The 17,359-nt window shown below is 50.3% G+C and overlaps 1 protein-coding gene and 1 long non-coding RNA gene across 10 annotated transcripts in view; one reads left to right on the forward strand and one right to left on the reverse strand.

Moving 5' to 3' along the window:
* The window catches only part of SHROOM3 (shroom family member 3), a 130,291-nt gene extending 118,062 nt beyond the window's left edge, over positions 1-12,229 (forward strand). For 7 of the 8 annotated variants that reach the window (XM_068153778.1, XM_068153782.1, XM_068153781.1 and 4 more), the window contains 5 exons: positions 3,590-4,507; positions 5,655-6,158; positions 6,783-6,933; positions 10,204-10,476; positions 11,189-12,229. In XM_068153778.1, coding sequence (XP_068009879.1) covers positions 3,590-4,507; positions 5,655-6,158; positions 6,783-6,933; positions 10,204-10,476; positions 11,189-11,545 — 2,203 coding nt within the window. In that variant the 3' untranslated portion in view covers positions 11,546-12,229. The remainder of the gene's footprint in view (positions 1-3,589; positions 4,508-5,654; positions 6,159-6,782; positions 6,934-10,203; positions 10,477-11,188) is intronic. The other variant, XM_068153779.1, reaches the window with a different exon arrangement.
* On the reverse strand, positions 8,969-17,019 carry LOC137448879 (uncharacterized). Of its 2 annotated transcripts, XR_010989251.1 has the most exons (3): positions 14,708-17,019; positions 12,256-12,336; positions 8,969-11,619 (listed from the first exon to the last, which is right to left on the reverse strand). It is a non-coding gene; the product is annotated as an uncharacterized lncRNA (long non-coding RNA). The 2 variants fall into 2 exon arrangements; XR_010989250.1 differs by having other exon boundaries at positions 12,256-17,019.
* Between the last annotated feature and the right edge of the window lie 340 nt (positions 17,020-17,359).

Raw genomic sequence — 17,359 nt, forward strand, 5'->3', positions numbered from 1 at the left:
CCACACAGCTCTGGGTCAGGGAGTGACAGCTCCAAGTGGAGAGAGGTACCTACTCTAGCTAGGTCTTGTTTCTGACCAGCCATTTTTGCCCCTAAGAAGACCTAAATGTTGGTTTAGAGGGATGCAGTCTGCCCTCAGGCACATCCTTCTATGATTATTCAAAACCCACTCAGCTGGTTTGATTTAGAATCATAGACTTGTTAGGGATGGAAGGGACCTCAAGGAGCATCCAGTCCCAAGCCCCCTGCCATGGGCAGGGACATCTTACTCTAGATCAGGTTGCCCAGAGCCACATCCAGCCTGGCCTTAAAAAACCTCCAGGCAGGAGGCTTCCACCACCTCCCTGGGCAGCCTGTGCCAGGCTCTCACTACCCTCATAGGGAACAACTTCTTCCTCACATCCAATCTGAGCCTCCCCATTTCTAGTTTTGCTCCATCCCCCCCAGTCCTATCACTCCCTGACACCCTCAAAAGTCTCTCCCCAGCTTTCTTGTAGCCCCCTGCAGATCCTGGAAGGCCACAATGAGGTCTCCTGGGAGCCTTCTCCTCTCCAGACTGAACAGCCCCAACTCTCTCAGTCTGTCCTCATAGGAGAGGAGTTCCAGACCTCTAATTATCCTCATAGCCCTTCTCTGGACACACTCCAGCACCTCCAGATCCTTCCTGTAATAGAGGCTCCAGAACTGGACACAGTGATGCAGATGGGGTCTCACCAGAGCAGAGGGGGAGAATCACCTCCCTGGCCCTGCTGGTTCTGCTTCTCTTGATGCAGCCCAGGATGTGGTTGGTTTCTGGGCTGCAAGTGCTCACTGCTGGCTCCTGTTGAGCTTTCCCATTTTTTTTCTCCCTGGGAGAGCACTGTTAGTTAGTTCAGCCTGCCTCTGTCTTTCTCTTAGAGGTGGCACTTCATGCTTCTTCTCAATAACTACTTGCAGCTTCCTTTTCTGTTTGTTTTTGTTTTCTCCCCATCCTGTTTTCCAAGTGGCAGCATTGAACATCCAGCCTGCAAACAAGTTGATTGGGGCACAAAATGTAGGTTTGTCATCTTCCTGCTTGACTGCACAGAGATTGTTGGTATGAACAGTTTTGTGATGTCTGTGCTGCATAGGCACCCTGCATGCTCTGCAGGCACCATTTCTTCTGAGAGATAAGAGGTTGCTTTCCCTTCATGATCAGAACTGGATTTCCCAGAAGACAGAATGAAAGGATGGGAGAAGACAGGAAAAAAGCCCTTGGCTGTGAGGACTGAGGGTCCCACTACACAGGCTGCAAATCACTCCCCACCAGCCTCAGTTGCTGAGTGGTTTTTCTTGTATCACTGCTCCTGACATGCCCTGAAAGAGAATGGGCATGAGCTTTGGAAGCCAAAGGGCTCCCACTGTGCACTGCTGAAGCTGGTAGAAGTTTTACAGTTAACTCTAAGACAGCAGGAGACCTGAATCCTCCACAGACTGAAAAAGACCAGGTAGATCAGGACCTCACCCATGTGCCAATGGCTCACAGAAGGAATTCTACCATTGTGGTGCTGCTGGATGTTCTCCTGCCCCAGTGTGAGTATTTCATAGGCTGCCTCACATGGGATTGTTGCAGCATCTTTAATCCATCCCTGTAGAGATGCAGTCTTGGTCTGTCCTGTGACATCTATCTGGTCCTCTCCCATCTGACCATCACCATCCTGTCACTGTCTGCAATGGCATGGGCCCTTCAGGGAAGGCAATAGCAGGCAGTGGGAATTGTGCTTCTAAGTTGCATGGGGATACAGCTGATTAATGTGCTGGGGAGGAGATGGGACCATCCCCACTACCTCTCTTGCTCTTGTGAAAGAGAGATTGATGGAAAACCTGATCAGCAGTCTTTCAGTCTGGCCACACATAGCTTGCACTCCATGCCCTGGCACTACTCCCTGAGTGTCAAGAGGGTGGAGCCAGACTCTTCAGTAGTGCCCAGTGATAGAACAAGGGCCAGTGAGCACAAACTGGAGCACAGGAGGTTCAATCTAAACATAGGAGAAAACTTCTTTGCTGTGAGGGTCCTGGAGCACTGCAATAGGCTGCCCAGAGAGGTTGCAGAGTCTCCTCTGGAGACTTTAAAAACCTGTCTGGACATTGTGGTCCTGAGCAACCTGCTCTAGGTGCCATTGGGTTGGACTAGAGTCTCTTCCAAGCCCCAGCATGCTGGGATCCAGGGGTTCTATGATACCATGGCTGTGTCATAAGCACTGTTGGAGGCAGTTGTTGCTCCACCAGTTTCAGAATCCACAGTTGCTTCCACAGTAGGAGAGATCTTTCAATTAGAGAACCACCATCTGGCTTTTCTGACAAACAGGGAGCATCTGAAAAGAGTACACATTGCTACTGTCCAGGAACCACAGACAATACCAAGAGCAGCCTGTCTGGGAAGTTTCCCCACCCCCAGGCAAGGGCTGCCAAATTCTATTCTCAGTTACACCAGAATACAGCCAGAACTCCCCATCTCCTGGGCAGGGTTGTTCTTAATTTGTACCAGCCCATCTGAGAGCAAATTTGGGGCCCAGGCCTCCAAACATGATGATTATTTGAACAATGCACCTCAAGCACAGAAAATAGATCAGCAGCAGGGCTTCACTGGGTTTTGCTGTCTTGCAGTATGGCCTCATGGGTTCAGAGCTTCTTCTCTAGCATCTGCTAGCCCTGCTGTTGCTGCTCATTTAGTTTTCCAGCTAAACAGCCATATGGGCAAGTAGTTTGACTAAGTGTTCTGAGCAGCATCCTCACTTCAAAGGCCAGACTCTGCTGCTCAGACTCAGATGAGAGTGTCTTAAAAGGCCAGGAAGAAGTAGTTGCATCTGCTGGCTTTGCAGCCTTAGCATCCATTTGAGTCAAAGAGGATTGGCTTTGGGGTTTGTAAAATCTGAGTGGAGCTCTTTTTTCTAACAAGATTCCAAGGTTCTAAGAATTCCTTTTATTTTTTCCCCCTCTGCAGTCATAATAGTGAATTTTTTGGCCTTAGTTTGTTCTTGGAGACAGCTGGATCATTTTAGTGGCACCTTTCCAGAAGGAGCCGCAAATAACCTTATGGGAATGTTTTTAGGCCCATCAAACTGAAACCCCTAACATTGTCAGCAAAGGAGAATGGGGGTTGATGGCAGATAATACCCAGTGGTTGGTTTTACAGAAGGTGGCCACTAGCCCCACCTGTAGCAACCAAAATGTGAAGCAAGGCTGGGAAGGAAGACAGACACTTAGGTTTTCATAGAATCACAGAGCTGTTTCAGATGGAAGAAAGCTTTAAGATCATCAACTCTGACCTCCAGTTTCCTAAACTTCCCTAATTTTTCCTGTTAAGTTCTTGCTGTGATGCTTGCTACAGGTGTGTGTGATCCAGGGCACACTGAAAACGATGGGAATGGATCTGGCACTGTCTCCCTAGCATCAGTAGACTGGATTTTACCACCAGCTTCAAAGCACAACCGAGCCTAACCTAGACCAGCAGGCACTGACCCAGGCCTCTGATATGGTTGCATAATTTGCTCATTAAGTAGGTGCACAATAGCTTTGCTTGCTCATTGATTAATTTTTAATCTTATCATGGTCTGTCTCTTGGTATTTAGGTCTTTCAGCAAGCAAGAAAGAAGTCCCTCAGAAAAAATGTCCTTCACAAGTTATTATCCCCATCCTCAGCCCAGCAGCGAGGCTGTCACCGGGCCTGCCACGCTCACCGAGAACCACAGGCTCTCAGAACTTGCCAGGCCAGACAGCAGGACTTCTGCATTTGTCCTAAGCCCAACAGAGGCAAGGAGTCACTGTCCTGAACAAAAGCAAGGCTTTAAACCCTTGTTCCTTAACCTTTCTCCTGGGGCTGGCCAGTCCTCCCCTAACATACCTGCCCAGACTCTCTCAGACTTCCAGAATGCAGGTGATGGCCAGGCTGTGAGACAGCACCCTGCCAAACGAGATGCTGCTCCCCCTGAGGGCAACAGTGACATTCAGGCACAATCTTTGGGTGCTGTCCAGGACAGATCCCCTGAGACTCCCACAGAAGAAATGATGTGGAGAAGAAAAGCCGGGCTGCTTCACAGATCCCTGCCACCCAAGGCGCTGTGGGCTCACTCGCTCAAAGACAACAGCTACCCAAGGCCCATGGTGTCTCCTCCAGCGGCTGGGCCAAAGTTCTCCCAGAGGTGGCAGTCCCTGCCCACACAGAGCAGCACTTCTTCTGACCCAGAGACTCCTTCTCCCCAGGGGACAACCCACCTCCGGATCTCCGAGTCGGTCCTGCAGCTCACACCACCACCGGCGCTGCAGGACGACGAAGACGACGAAGTGTTTGTCACAGCCTCCCAGCCTGCCGTCGCCTCTCCACCCTTCTCACCCCAACTGCCATCCCATCCCCTTCCTGAGCTGAGCTCCTGCACTTCTGCAAACAGCACAGAGGGATTCCCACCTCCTCCCCCACCGCTGGCACTGGAGGGGACTACCGGGGCAGCTGGAGACAAAGCCCCCAAGCTGGTGGAGGAGGCCAAAGCAAGGTAAGGCAGTGTACACAGGCAGCTGTGTGGGGCTCCAGCCAAACAGGACTGAGCTCCTCATGCCACCACGGTCCACACACAGCTGCTGGCTGAGCAGGAAGCTCACAGAGGGCTGCATGTGTTATAAGGGGACAGGGACAGACAGACTCACTGCCACTAAGCTTTGCTAGCTGCCAAGCATGCGGTCAAGTGTTGTGGCCAGGGCAGGGCACAAAGCAAGAAGGCAAAAAGCTTTGTGGGCCATCAGCAGTTGCAGTGACAGGTGCTCAGCTAGCAAGGCAAAGGGGCTAGGGGTGAGAAACTATTCTGGTCTTGATCTCCCTGCAGTTGCTGAGTAGATTTGAGTGGGCTTGCTTCTTAGTCCCTCCAGTCTGAAGAGTTCAAATGGCTGCTGAGTCCTTCCAGTTAGTAAGTTTTGAGAGAGCACTATGAAGATCCATGATGGGTTTTCCAAACACTTAGAATTCCCCAGAATACATTTTAGACCTGGCACAAGATAAGGCTGTTATGAAACAGTGACCATCTGCCAAGAAGTGACAATGCAGATATGTCACAGTCAGACTCTACGGTGAATTTTGCCTGAAGGACAGGACCTTGGGCTAGGTGCCCAGCTGGGTTAGCTCACACAGCTTCCCTCTCTCCCAAGGAGCTGCCCTGATTTCCAGCTGGGAAGAATCAGGCCAGGGGTTGGCCAGATCTGGTAGGGATTGGCTTTTCCAACATGTAAATGACTGTGGTGGGTTGAAGTTTCCCCCCCCAACATTAACTTTGCCAGACCAACTCAGTCAGAAGCAAATGGAGTTGTATTTACAAGCAGAATCTACACTCCACAATGGAATGCAAACCACCTAAAACCACCACAAGGACACATGACTGCTCAGGATGGTGCTCCCAGGTGGTGAGAAGCAATGTCCCCAGCCTCTGAGCAGAAACCAAAGTCACTCACTGCTTCTTTCTGTGTTGGGATGACAAAACAGCAGTGTCCAGGCTGAGGGGACAATATGGTGCCAGTAGCTTCCTACTTTTCTGCCCTGAAATGAGGAGTAAGACACAAAAATAAGTGAGAGAGAAGGAAAACTTGTCTTAGGCTCACAGTGGTTCTGTGTGGTAAGTTTCATTTCATCTCACAGGCTTTTTCTGTCCATAGCAGCTTCAAAAGCTTTCCCAAAGCCCTGGCCGAGAGGGAGGGCACCAGTATCAGTGAAAGCAATTGGCCCCTCTCACCACATGCATCAAAGAGGACCAGCTCTCCATCTGCTGTGGAAAAGCAGCACCAGTTACCTGCTTCTTCTGAAGGACCTCAGAGTGCTGACAGGCAGCCCATAACTCCACCTGAAGGTAACCACAGAGAGCCAGCAGTCGCCACCCGAGAGTCAGAGAACGGCAGCCTGGACTCTGGGCCACTCAGCACAGCATCTCCAGCGAAGGCAAAGACAAAGACCCCAGAGGATATTAAGTCAGAGGCTCTAGCAAAAGAAATTGTCCACAAAGACAAGTCTCTGGCTGATATCTTGGACCCAGATTCCAAAATGAAGACAACCATGGACTTAATGGAAGGGATTTTCCCCAGTGGGACCAGCTTGCTGAAGGAGAGCATGAAAAGGAAGATGACACAGAAGAAAGCTAGCAGGAGAGCAGCTGAAGATGACACGTAAGCTCTGCTCCTCTGGGTTCAGATGTGATTTGGTTTTGCTCCCTGAACATTTCCAATCCAGTTTGGGCTGAGATGTCATTTGATTTTGCTCCCTTAACCTTTGCAATTCGGTCCAAAGCACAGGAACAGAGATGTGAGAGTAAAACCAGGACCAAAACAGGGGTGGGTAGTAAGATAATGAGAGGATGAATTCTGGAAGGAGGGATGGAGGCTTCTACTTATTACAGGGGGATGAGAGGATCAGCCCAAGTCCTCCACTGTGGTGTGAGATAGTGACTCCCAAGTGCCAGCTGGAGGGCCCTACAGAAATCGGTGGTAATGCAGCATGCCAGACCAGATGGCCAGCCCAGCCAGCAGCGCTGAGCTGTGTTAATGGACCTGCAGTGGGGATCTGATCTTGTAGAGTCTTTAGCAGCAAGCAAACCTTTTAAACGGAGCAGAGAGTGAGGCAGGAGAGCAGCTGACCTGCACCCTCTGATGGCAGGAATCGGCCATTTCCCTTGTGCTTAGTACCCCGGGAAGGTCCCAAAGTGGCAGTGCTTTCCTGGAAAACTGTGGATCTAGGCATGGGGAAAAGGCAGGCTCAGACTGAACTCCTCCTTTTTCTTCACTGTGGTGTAGGAGAGAAGAAAAGGAAGCTCCTGTCACCCTGGTCACCTGTCCTGCTTATTACAACGTTTCAGCACCCAAAGCAGAGCTGCTGAATAAAATCAAGGACTTGCCAGAGGAAGTTGGTGAGGAAGAGGAGCTGCTGGACATCAATGAGAAGAAGGTAAACTCAGCACACAGCCCTTTGCTGGTTACATGCTGAAAGCCACCTGCACCTCAGCAGCTCAGTCACCACAACCTGGATGTGGTGACTTGGGTAGCAGGAGAGCAGGGCTGGAGAGGAGGAGACACTTTCCTCTCTCATTGCAGCTACTTTACCCAGAGGAATGGCCCCTGTGGTTCCTGCTGCAGACTTCCAGGGCCTTTGCAGGGCCTTCTAATTTGCCCCTGTGGCTGTCTGACATTGATACCTGCTAATTACAGACATGCTGTGAAGCTCACAAATCTCAGGGAGCCCCAGACAGGTATTTGTCTGTCTGTGCCTCCCTTCACACACCTACTGTGTCCATGCCAAAGGCAGCTCTGCCTGCCTGCAAATTTGAAACATCATGGGATGGTTTAGACTGGAAAAGACCTTTGAGGTCATTGAGTCCAGCCCTTAATCCAGCACTGGCAAGTCCACCACTAAACCACATCCCTCAGCACAACATCACACTTCATGCTGTTTGCACAACAGCAGAGTTTAGACAAAGTGACTCACAGAATTGTTTGGGTTGAAGACATGCCAGATCATGGAGTTCAGCTCTCAACCTGAGACCACCATGGCCATTCAGCCATGTCCCTAAGTGCCATGTCCACACATTGTTAGCTGCTCCCTGCCAGGCTTTAATACAACAGCTAGACAAGGACCCCCATCAAAGTGCTCTGTAGCACCAACTATGAGTGCTAAGTGGGGAGATGAAGCATTTGGGATGCAGATAGGACACTTCCAGGTCCTTAGGAGACATCACACAGTGTCACTGGAATGGGCTAGAGACTCTCACCATGCCTGCCAGCTCTTTCTGTGGTCCTTCTGGGGAGCAGATCATGTGTGTGTTGCTCATCAAAAGCATTTGCCTGAAGCTTTTGTCTGCTGCTTTAATTATCTGGCCCAAGCCATTGGTTGTAGAGTACCCAGCTACAGCCCTTCTCATGTCTGCAGCATTTGGTCCGTTTTGGGGCTGCTGTCCAGGTCAGCTGCCTGCTCATACCAGCCTGAAAGGTAGGGAGGGAGAAAACAAGGCAAGGAGTCAGAGGATGTGCTTGTGGGGAGATGTGAGCCTGCCATGGAGAAGTCCCAGGCCTCAAAGGTTACATTTGCATGGAAAAACAGAAATGGATGAGAGTGATTAGGCCCAGACAGCAGATCTGCCTGGCATGTTTGCTCATGGTCTGTGTGGAAGAACATTTGCATAGGCATTATCTGAGCAGGCAGCTCCTCTGAAAGGTCCTCTGGATACCCTCAAGCTCATTTCCATTGTAGGTATGCAGCAGCTATATTGGTTGGCATTTGGCATTGCAGGAGAGTCAGCAATTAATGAACACAAAGCTAGGATGTTGCAGACCCTGTCCAGCTCCCATTCCTTCAGGGCAAAGGTTCATCACTCCCAGCAGCCCAGTAACCTCCTGCTGGAGCTGGAGGGCAGGTGACACCCTGAGCATAGCTCCTAGAGGAAGGAGGAGCACCTGCCAGTTCTGAGCAGCCTGGTGCTCCAGGAAGCCTGGTAAGATAAATGCCAGACTTAATGTGCAGCCCATAGAGTCCTGCTACAGATTTCCTTCCCAGCATCATAATCGTTGAAGGCACCGATTTAAGAGCATATTACTCACACTTTACTTGGCCTTTGTATGTGTGTGGAGGCTGCAGCAGACTGGAGGCAGCCAGCAGACCCTGGGCTCCAGAGGCTGCACACACAGACTACCCTCTAGTGGCGCCTGCCTGAGCAGTGCTCTGCACTTCCCTGCTGCCAGAAGAGCTTCAAAACCCCACTGACAAGCCACCCCAGGTAAAAGGGCTGATTCAGGGCAGCCCCCAGAGGCTTGGGCTTGAAGAGCCTTTCTCCTTGGAAGCAGACTGCCTTCCTGATCGCAGTTACTGTAAATTTGGTGTAAGGAAGGCTCAATTTACTGCTATTTCATCCTGATCCTTTCTCCCTTGAAGCAGACTGCCTTCCTGCTTGCAGTGACTGTCAGATTTGGTGGAAAGAAGACTTTTGAGAGAATATTTTCAGTGATTTATTGCTGTTTCATCCTGCAGTTTGTACCCAGATTCACACACATGGAAAGGTGCCTCAGCAGTGCATGAACTGAGGAGGCTGAGAACACCCAACCCTTGCATGAAGAGCTTTTCTTGCTCTCAGCCCTGAGTAAATGGAAGCAAGAATTGCAAGCCCCAGGCCACAGACTTCTCCTCTTGCATATGTCTTCCCCCTAAATCCTGACAGAAAGGAGGCTCTGCAGCACATGTGCAGCACTGCTGTTTCTGGAGTAACTAAACCCCGGGGGCCTCCTTTTCTTTGGCAGTGAGACAGTTGCCAGCATTTCCGCGGGAGGGGTGTGTGCTCTCCCTGGCTTTGCTCAGTCACTAAGTGAATTTAGAGCATCTCTGGTGTAAATGTCTGATGGATGCCTCTGTCTGTGAGGCAGTGATTGGCAGGGTTGGTCATGGTTGAATTTGAGGCTTGCACCTCAACATTGAGACAGCTGAATGAGGTGCAGTTTCAGGGTGCTACAGGAGGGGGAAAGGTGCAGCAATTCTTTCTTGCTAAGCCCCAGGCCACTGGTGTCAGCTCAGCCTCCTCTCATGCCATTAATGTAGCTAAAAGTCATTTTCCTGCCAGTTGTTCTGTGCAGCTCTTGATTACTAAAAATATAGCACCCAAGGAAGACATTTCAGGCTGGGGCAAGGGGTGGAGAGTAGGGAGGAGAGGAGGCTATACCTCCCTTCAGAGACTTCTGAAATTATGAGTATCATACCTGTATGGGCATCAGGTATGGAGCTGGGTGTCAAAATGTGGCACAACAAATCAGGTGCCTCATTTATACTGTTCAGTGTTGGTAGGACAAATATATCTTCATGCAATCTGATCAGGTGTTCAGATGACCACCTAGATGTGGAATTTAAGGGGTTTCTGTTTCTTCCTTAATGTCTTCTTACTCAGAGAGTCTAATCATAGAATGAGAGAAAGGTTTGGACTGGAAGGGACCTTAAAGATCATCCAGTTCCAGTAGGCCTGCTAGGGGCAGGGACACCTCCCACTGTAGCCATATCCTCTTGTTGACATCATAGAATTGTTTTGGTTGGAAGAGACCTCTAAGGTCATCAAGTCCAACCATCAAGCTAAGAACACTGTGGCCATCAAGCCATGTCCTGAAGTGCCATGTCCACACAGTCCTTGAGCAGCAAGGTGGTCACGGTCATGACTGACGTGGCCATGTGTTTCCCTTCTGACAGGCGGAGCTCATCGGGAGCTTGACCAGCAAACTGGAAATCCTGAAGGAAGCCAAGGAGGGCCTGCTTGCAGACATCAAGATGAACAATGCTCTTGGGGAGGAGGTGGAGCTGTTGATCAGCAATCTCTGCAAGCCTAACGAGTTTGACAAGTACAAGATGTTCATCGGCGACCTGGACAAGGTGGTGAACCTGCTGCTCTCCCTCTCGGGGCGCCTGGCCCGCGTGGAGAACGTCCTGAGGAGCCTGGGGGAAAACGCCAACAGCGAAGAGCGGGTAGGTATCTCACAGCCATGCTGCTGTGGCCTCTCACTGGGGCACAGCAGTAGTCACAAGAATGGGCCTGTCTAAGCCAGGACCTCCAAAGGCTCCCAAGGAGGGCAGGTCGTCTTAGCGCTGATGTCACATGGGCAGGGGCTGGAAGGGACCTGAAAGATCATCCAGTCCAACCCCCCTGCCAGAGCAGGGTCATCTAGAGTAGGTCACACAGGAACACATACATCCAGGTAGGTTCTGAATGTCTCCAGAGAAGGAGATTTGGTCCCAGTCTGTATGAATGTCTTGGACCCTGTGGTTTTGGACTGCTAGCAGAATGGGGTGTTCAGGATAGCACATCTGTGAGCACAGCCGGAGGAAGGGCTGTACAGTGTTGTGTGCTGTGGAACTACCCACTGCCTTCTGCCTCAGCTGGAGCCACCTTTTAACATTCTTGTGGTGGTCATGGGAGGCAAAGCCAGGTTTTCCTGGTAGTTATTGCTTTCAAGCAAGCCTTACTGCCTTCTTGGAATGCTTTCTGCCCCATCTTGACTAGAACATTCAGAGTGTGGTCCAGTGGGACTCATAGCCAACCCATCCATCCTCCTCCCCAAGGCTTTTGACTGCTTTGCAGCCATCCTGCCTCCCCCAGAGATGGTGCTGGGAGGAAGGAGAGGGGGGCTCAGTGAGTTTGGTGCTGCTGGTACTGAAGCACTCTCTCTGGTGTGCGCAGAGCTCCCTGAACGAGAAGAGGAAGCTGCTGGCTGGCCAGCACGAGGACGCTCGGGAGCTGAAGGAAAACCTTGACCGTCGAGAACGGGTGGTCCTGGAGATCCTGGGTAACTACCTGTCTGAGGAGCAGCTCCAGGACTACCAGCACTTTGTGAAGATGAAATCTGCGCTCCTCATCGAGCAGCGAGAGCTGGATGATAAAATCAAACTGGGTCAGGAGCAGCTCAAGTGCCTGATGGAAAGCCTCCCCACGGACTTCACACCCAGGGATGCAACAGCAGCAGCTGCCCTCGCTGCACTACTTGCTACCTCCAGTGGGGTCAGTGGTAAAACACCTCCAGCAGTCTCCTCACTCTAACCATGCCCGGGTGGACCTGGGATCCGGTCCTCCTGCTTTAGTCTATTTAATCCGAGGACGTGGCGGATGGTTCTCTGCAAAGACAATGAATGGAGGCAGGTTTAAACCAAGGTTTTAATGAAGGAAAAAAAAAATAGCAATAATAATAATAAAGGTTTTCTTTTCCTTTCCTTCCACCTCTGCTTCCTGGAAACTTAAATGGGTGTGGAGAGAAATCTCCTCCCACCAGAGACAAGGAAGAGCCTCACGAGAATTAAACACGTCACCTTGCGTAAGCAAACATGAGCTCCTCTCCTCCCTCCCTTCTCCCACCTCCCTGGCACCTCACTAAATAATGAAGGATCTTAAAAGAAAAAAAGAGAAGGAAGCCTTAAAACTAGAGCCACCCCATTCTACTGAACACTATTGATATTTATATTTTTTACAGAGCAAGAGAGGATGTGTAAGGGTTTGTACATACTCTGATCAGTCCCTTGATTCCACTTTGTCCCCTGTGCAGCAAAGGCATTTGCATTTTGTATTCTGTGAAAAACCTTAACAAACAAACAACCAACAGCAAAAAGAGAGAGAGAGGGACCCCCAAAGATAGTCCTGCATTAGCTTGGAGCATCACTCCATGGGTTTGTTGCTGTTGTTGGTGGGGTTTTTTCCATGTAATAAAAGGCTTACCAGAAGAGGCTTCAAGCTGTTTCGACACGTGCTAAACATACCAGTAAGTGGCCTTGGGAAGGAGATTTTGTTGACCAGGAAGATGCATTCTTTCCTCTTCTGAATCTTGTCAGCCTCTGATTCTGGAGGTTAAACAAGCTTTTATGAGAAACACCATCTCAGGAGTCCCCAGTTGGCATGAAGTAAGGAGCTCAGGTCTGGACTCACTGCAGGAGTGTGGGGAGAGTCTGTGGTTGGAATGATCTGACTGGTGGTCTGCTGCAGCCTGCATGCACTGATCTCTGACAGCGTTATCTACAGGCCTGCTTTTGTGGAGGGGCCTTCTCCACACAGCAATACCTCATTTGTCTGAACCCACTTCATCAGAAAGCATTTTACAAGCTAGAAGAAGCATTAACTTGAAACCTGATTCTCTGATAACCTCCTGCACCCTGGTTAGATAGACAGGAGCCTACCATAAAGACTGATGGATTATTTCTTTAGCAGGGTAACTAAATTTACTTCACTGAACTTTACCATCTCCACTTACCCAGTGCTGGAAGATTGCTGCCAATTTGCAGTCAGCAAAGCAGACTGGGGCAGGCTCCCTTTTTCCGTACCAAAATGCTTGGAAGCTGCTTGAAAACATCACCACTGTGGACAGTGAGCCAGACTCAGGCTGCTTCTCTCCTAACCTTGCAGAGATTTCCTGCTGGGCAGCAATTCAAGCTTCTCCTTTCTCCAGGGTGCTGCATTGTTCATCCCATCCTTGCCAACAGGACTAGAGCAGAGATTTTAGCTCTGGAGTTTCTAAGTCCATTTATTTTGAACTTCAGCCCTAGCCTGTGATTGAAATTCACAGCATTTGTTGCTTTCAGGGCTGGGTTTGAAGCCTGGGGGTTGTTTAAGGGCTCACATCCTATCACTTCCAGGGGCAGCTTGGCCAGCTAAAGAAAGTGCCAGCGTCCTTCTGTCATATCAATTCTCCAACCCCTAAAAGCAAATCTACCTGGGTTTGTAATGCTTTTAGGAGCATCAAGCATTAGCTGTGATGACAGCAAACACATCCTTCTCATTGCTTCTGAGCTGGAACACTGCTCAGGCTCAGACAGCACTTCAGGAGAACCCTAAGCAGGAGAACTGATTTTTTTTTGCATCTTAATAGCTGAGGCAAAAACAAAACTGGAGAGAAAAGTATTTTGAGGGTCAGCTGTTTGTTTGAGTGGGATTTCAGAACAGTGGGGGGAGCTGTTTCAAGCCAACCAAAACATTGAATTTGGCCTAAAAAATGTAATCCTACACAGTACTTCAGTTTCTTACATTTAAGGGTTGTTATAATTTAGATGGCTTTTCTGCAGCCACCCTCCCAGCCTACACTTACCAAAACAAGTCAGGAAGCCTTGGCAAACCTGGCAGGCCTCTCTGAACAGCCTGAGGCCAGCCAACAGTGCATTTTCCATTTAGTAAGTTCTTTCCTGAAAAAGAAAGTCCTCAGGGCAGGAAGAGCTTCCCTCCCATCCAAACAGGGTCTGGGAACCATCACTGGCTTGAGGGGGAGCACCTTGGGCTACACATGCAGCGAAGCCATCATCACTCTGCACGTTGGTGTTGTGCTAAACCAGTTTCTTTTGGTAGGTTTCCAGCCAAAAATGTTGAGGTTAAGGGTTCATGGTGGCTTAGAAGAAAATTAGATGTTTGGCATGGCTCAGCAGTCCAGCAAGATTAAGCAGTGATGGGGAAAGTCCTGTGCGTGCTCCCCCTGTACACACCAGCATCAGCTAATGAGGCAAGTGATAATTACCTGAATTTTCATAACAGCTTAGATCTCCAGGTGGGAAATGAGTTAAACCCTAAAGCCCTGCTAAGTTTATCACTAGGCAAACTGTCTTTGCACAGCTTGCTTTGTTCAACTATTCTCTCCTGACTGCAAGGAAACATGAGCCTGGTAGAAGCCCGTTGTGGCCTGTCTTTAAAAGTCACTGAGATTGGCCAAGCCATAGATTTGCTTCTCAGTGCCTTTGGCAAAAAGGGGAAGCTGTCCATTGCTCCCTACCCCACCTGGCTTTCCTCTTGTGTTTTTGGAACTACAGTGTAATGGAAACTCAATTCCCAGGGTGATGCTGTGATTTCAAGGGACAGGAATACCCTGGACAGAATTTTGTGCTTCTTGTCTAGACCTTGTAAACCTACTGAAACAAACCTGAATCTGGGGCCTGGCTATGTGAGGTTTTTAGATCTGAACATGTAATGTTATGGCTGCAGTGGAGAAAGCCAGCAAGCGAGACAGTGAGCATGGTTTGCTCCCCAAAATGCAGTGCCCTGGGCAGCCCAGAGCCCTGGGCTGTTTCCCCTTGCAGCTGCAGCAGGGGGTAAACATTACAGCACATTAAAAACAAAAGATTCCAAACACATCTTGCAACAAGCAGTGGTCTTCAACAGCTGGGCGTTTTGGCTAAAAAGAAGCCTCATCTTTATAACTGAAATAATTGAGGTGGTTGGAATGGAATTCCCTACCTCCCACCCTGCTGCAGGGACAGTGGCTCTGGCTGGGTTGGCTGGTCAGTGACAGTGGTGACAGTGGATCAGACTCCCCCCCAAGGTCAGTTCAGAGTACCTGAGTGAAGTGTCTCCTCCAAAGCAGGCTCCAGAGAAGTCAGCTGGCTGTTGAAGGATCCTGGGGCAGCTCCCTGGCCCATTCAGCTGGCTGCAGTCAGTGCCTAGCACAGGGGGGAAGTACCCAGATTCTCTTCACTAGCTCAAAGCATAATCCTGCTAAGGACAAAACAGTGACACTTCTGACATACATTGAGAGTCAAAGTGAAAACAAAAGCCACAGGGTCCCTCCTTGCCTCTTCTGTTGTGTTGGCACATTACAGTTGGGAACACAGCATTTTTCCTGAGCATTCCTAAAATGATCATCTTCAACTTCCAGCCAGTTTCTGAGGCACATCTCAGGACAAAAAGGCAGCTATAAATCACTGCTCCACAGCCTCCTGCTCAGCTCCTGCCTGTAGCCTTGGCACTAGAGAGTCAGGGTGCATTTTTCCCGGGCACTGAAAGTAATCAGAGTGCTCTGCTGTCATGGCACCCAGACCCAGCACGGGGCAGGGCAGCAGCAAAAGACGGAGGTGCACACTTGTGCCGTGCTGCTCTGCTGAAGCAGGTCTGTTAAAGCCAGCTCTCAGTGAGCCCTCACATGCTCTTAGCAGCATTCTGTGCCCACAGACTGCTCTGCTGTGCCACATGATGCAAGTGCTGTGAAAATCTAGTCAGCCAACTTGTAATTTGCTTTTCTATCAGAGCCCTCGGGCAGTTGATGCTCACAAGGAATTCACATCAGATGCTTTCCTCAAGACTAAGTCTAGTAAAGAGTGTTTACATGGCTCAGGTCTGTTGGTTGGAAGTTTACACACCAGATCTTTTGTGAAGGCTACCTATAAAAACAGTCAGAGCACCAAAACAGTTTGTGTCTCTGGTCTGATCCATCCTCCGGACAGCTCAGCTGCTGTCGTGGTTGTTTAGATTGGAAATTGACAGAGGCAAGCAAACCAAACTGGATAGCATTTCATACTCACACCCCACAAATCCTGGATACTGACCTGAGCAGTGACTTGTCATGTGCAAAATGGGAAACAGAGCAAGCTCTTCACAGGAGAGCCCATGCTTTCCATGGCTATGAGCAAACTGGGGGCATATCCAGAGACCTCATCCCAAGGTTTCCCTGTGCCTTACTCAACAATCCACCAAGCCAGATACTTACACCTGGGATTGATTCACCTAAGCGCTGTTTCTCCCTTCCTGTGCCCTCCAGAGGGGGTGTATGTTGACCATGGCATGGCATTATGCTTTGGCTGAGTTCCTACAAGACTCGTACTCTCTGCACATGGACTGTGTGGTACAGATCTCATACATCGGTGAACAAATATGGTTTGTGTTGTGCAACTGAATGTATTTATGTGACTAGAGTGGTCTCAGTCTAGGAGACAATCCCTTCCTGCCCAATTTGGCCAGATTCTGCTGTCCCTTCTCAACAGAAACAGGTGGGGCTCAACAGAGCTCTGGGCAGCCTGATCAAGTTGAGGATGTCTCTGCTTACTACAGGGGGGGTTTGGAACAGATGACCTTGGGATGTCCCTTCCAACCCAGACCATTCTATGAATTGAGGGTGTCAAGTAGCCTGAAGGGTGCTTGCCAGGTCACTGTAACACAACCTGTGCAGCTCTAGCTCTGGCTTTTATGCAGCTTGCTGCCTGTTAGTGCTAAAAATCCTCCCCAAAATCTCCTCCCCAGTCACAAAATGGCAGGCAGCTGGAGCTGCTCAGGCTCAGCACCCTGGGCTGGGCGTGTGGGGGCTTTCAGCGTAACTCTGCCTGGACTGGGGGGATTTGGGATTGGGGGAAAGGGCTTGTTTTCCACTACAGCATAAAGAAAACATAGCAGCTGTGAGGCAAACAGCTTTTTCCTCTGTGATTTGCACCTTGGGACCACGTCCTTCTGCTAGGGTCACTCTGTGAGCAGACAGCCTTGACATCAAACAAGGAAACCCAGCAGGACTGCTCTTGTCCACATTAGTTTTAACACTAAGTGAACTTTTAGGATTGAAATGCAAAAAACTGAAACCAACCAACCAACCCACCCCAACAAAGTCTCTGGGGAGAGTAAGAGCTGGTGAAACACCCTGAGGAAACAGCTTTGGAGGGACCTGGTTTTGCACCTCTTGGTCGTGCCACGGGTGTTTTACTGAGCTAAAATGAGACTGTGGTTAAAGAGGGGGATGCAGGCAAGCCTGGGAGGGATGGCAATAGAAAACGAGCAGGTGCCATGGGGGGATTTGGGGCAGAAAGTGGCTCTGTGGGGAAGCACGCCGGGGCTCTCCCGGGCGGTTGGCACTTGGCGCCATTTTACCTCAGGTGGGTGCCAGGGCGGGGCCGCCCGAACCGCCCCCAGCCCCCCTCAGGCGGAGGGCAGCGCTCCACGGTGCTGGCCGAGGGGACACCCCCCAGAGCTCCCCAAAACCCCCACGAAGGGGAGCAGGGCTGGTTGCCCACTCCTCCAGGTGTGGTCTTACAGCCTCAGTCAAGGCTGAGGAGGGGCAGCGGTGCTGAGGGGCAGCCGGCCGGGAGCCCACAGACCAGGCGCCGCAGGAGGCTGCACCCCCAAGCCTGC

Source organism: Melanerpes formicivorus, unplaced genomic scaffold, assembly GCF_026170545.1.
Source record: "Melanerpes formicivorus ecotype bairdi unplaced genomic scaffold, bMelFor1.0.p_v2 SCAF_27, whole genome shotgun sequence".
In the NCBI taxonomy this organism is placed as follows: domain Eukaryota; kingdom Metazoa; phylum Chordata; class Aves; order Piciformes; family Picidae; genus Melanerpes; species Melanerpes formicivorus.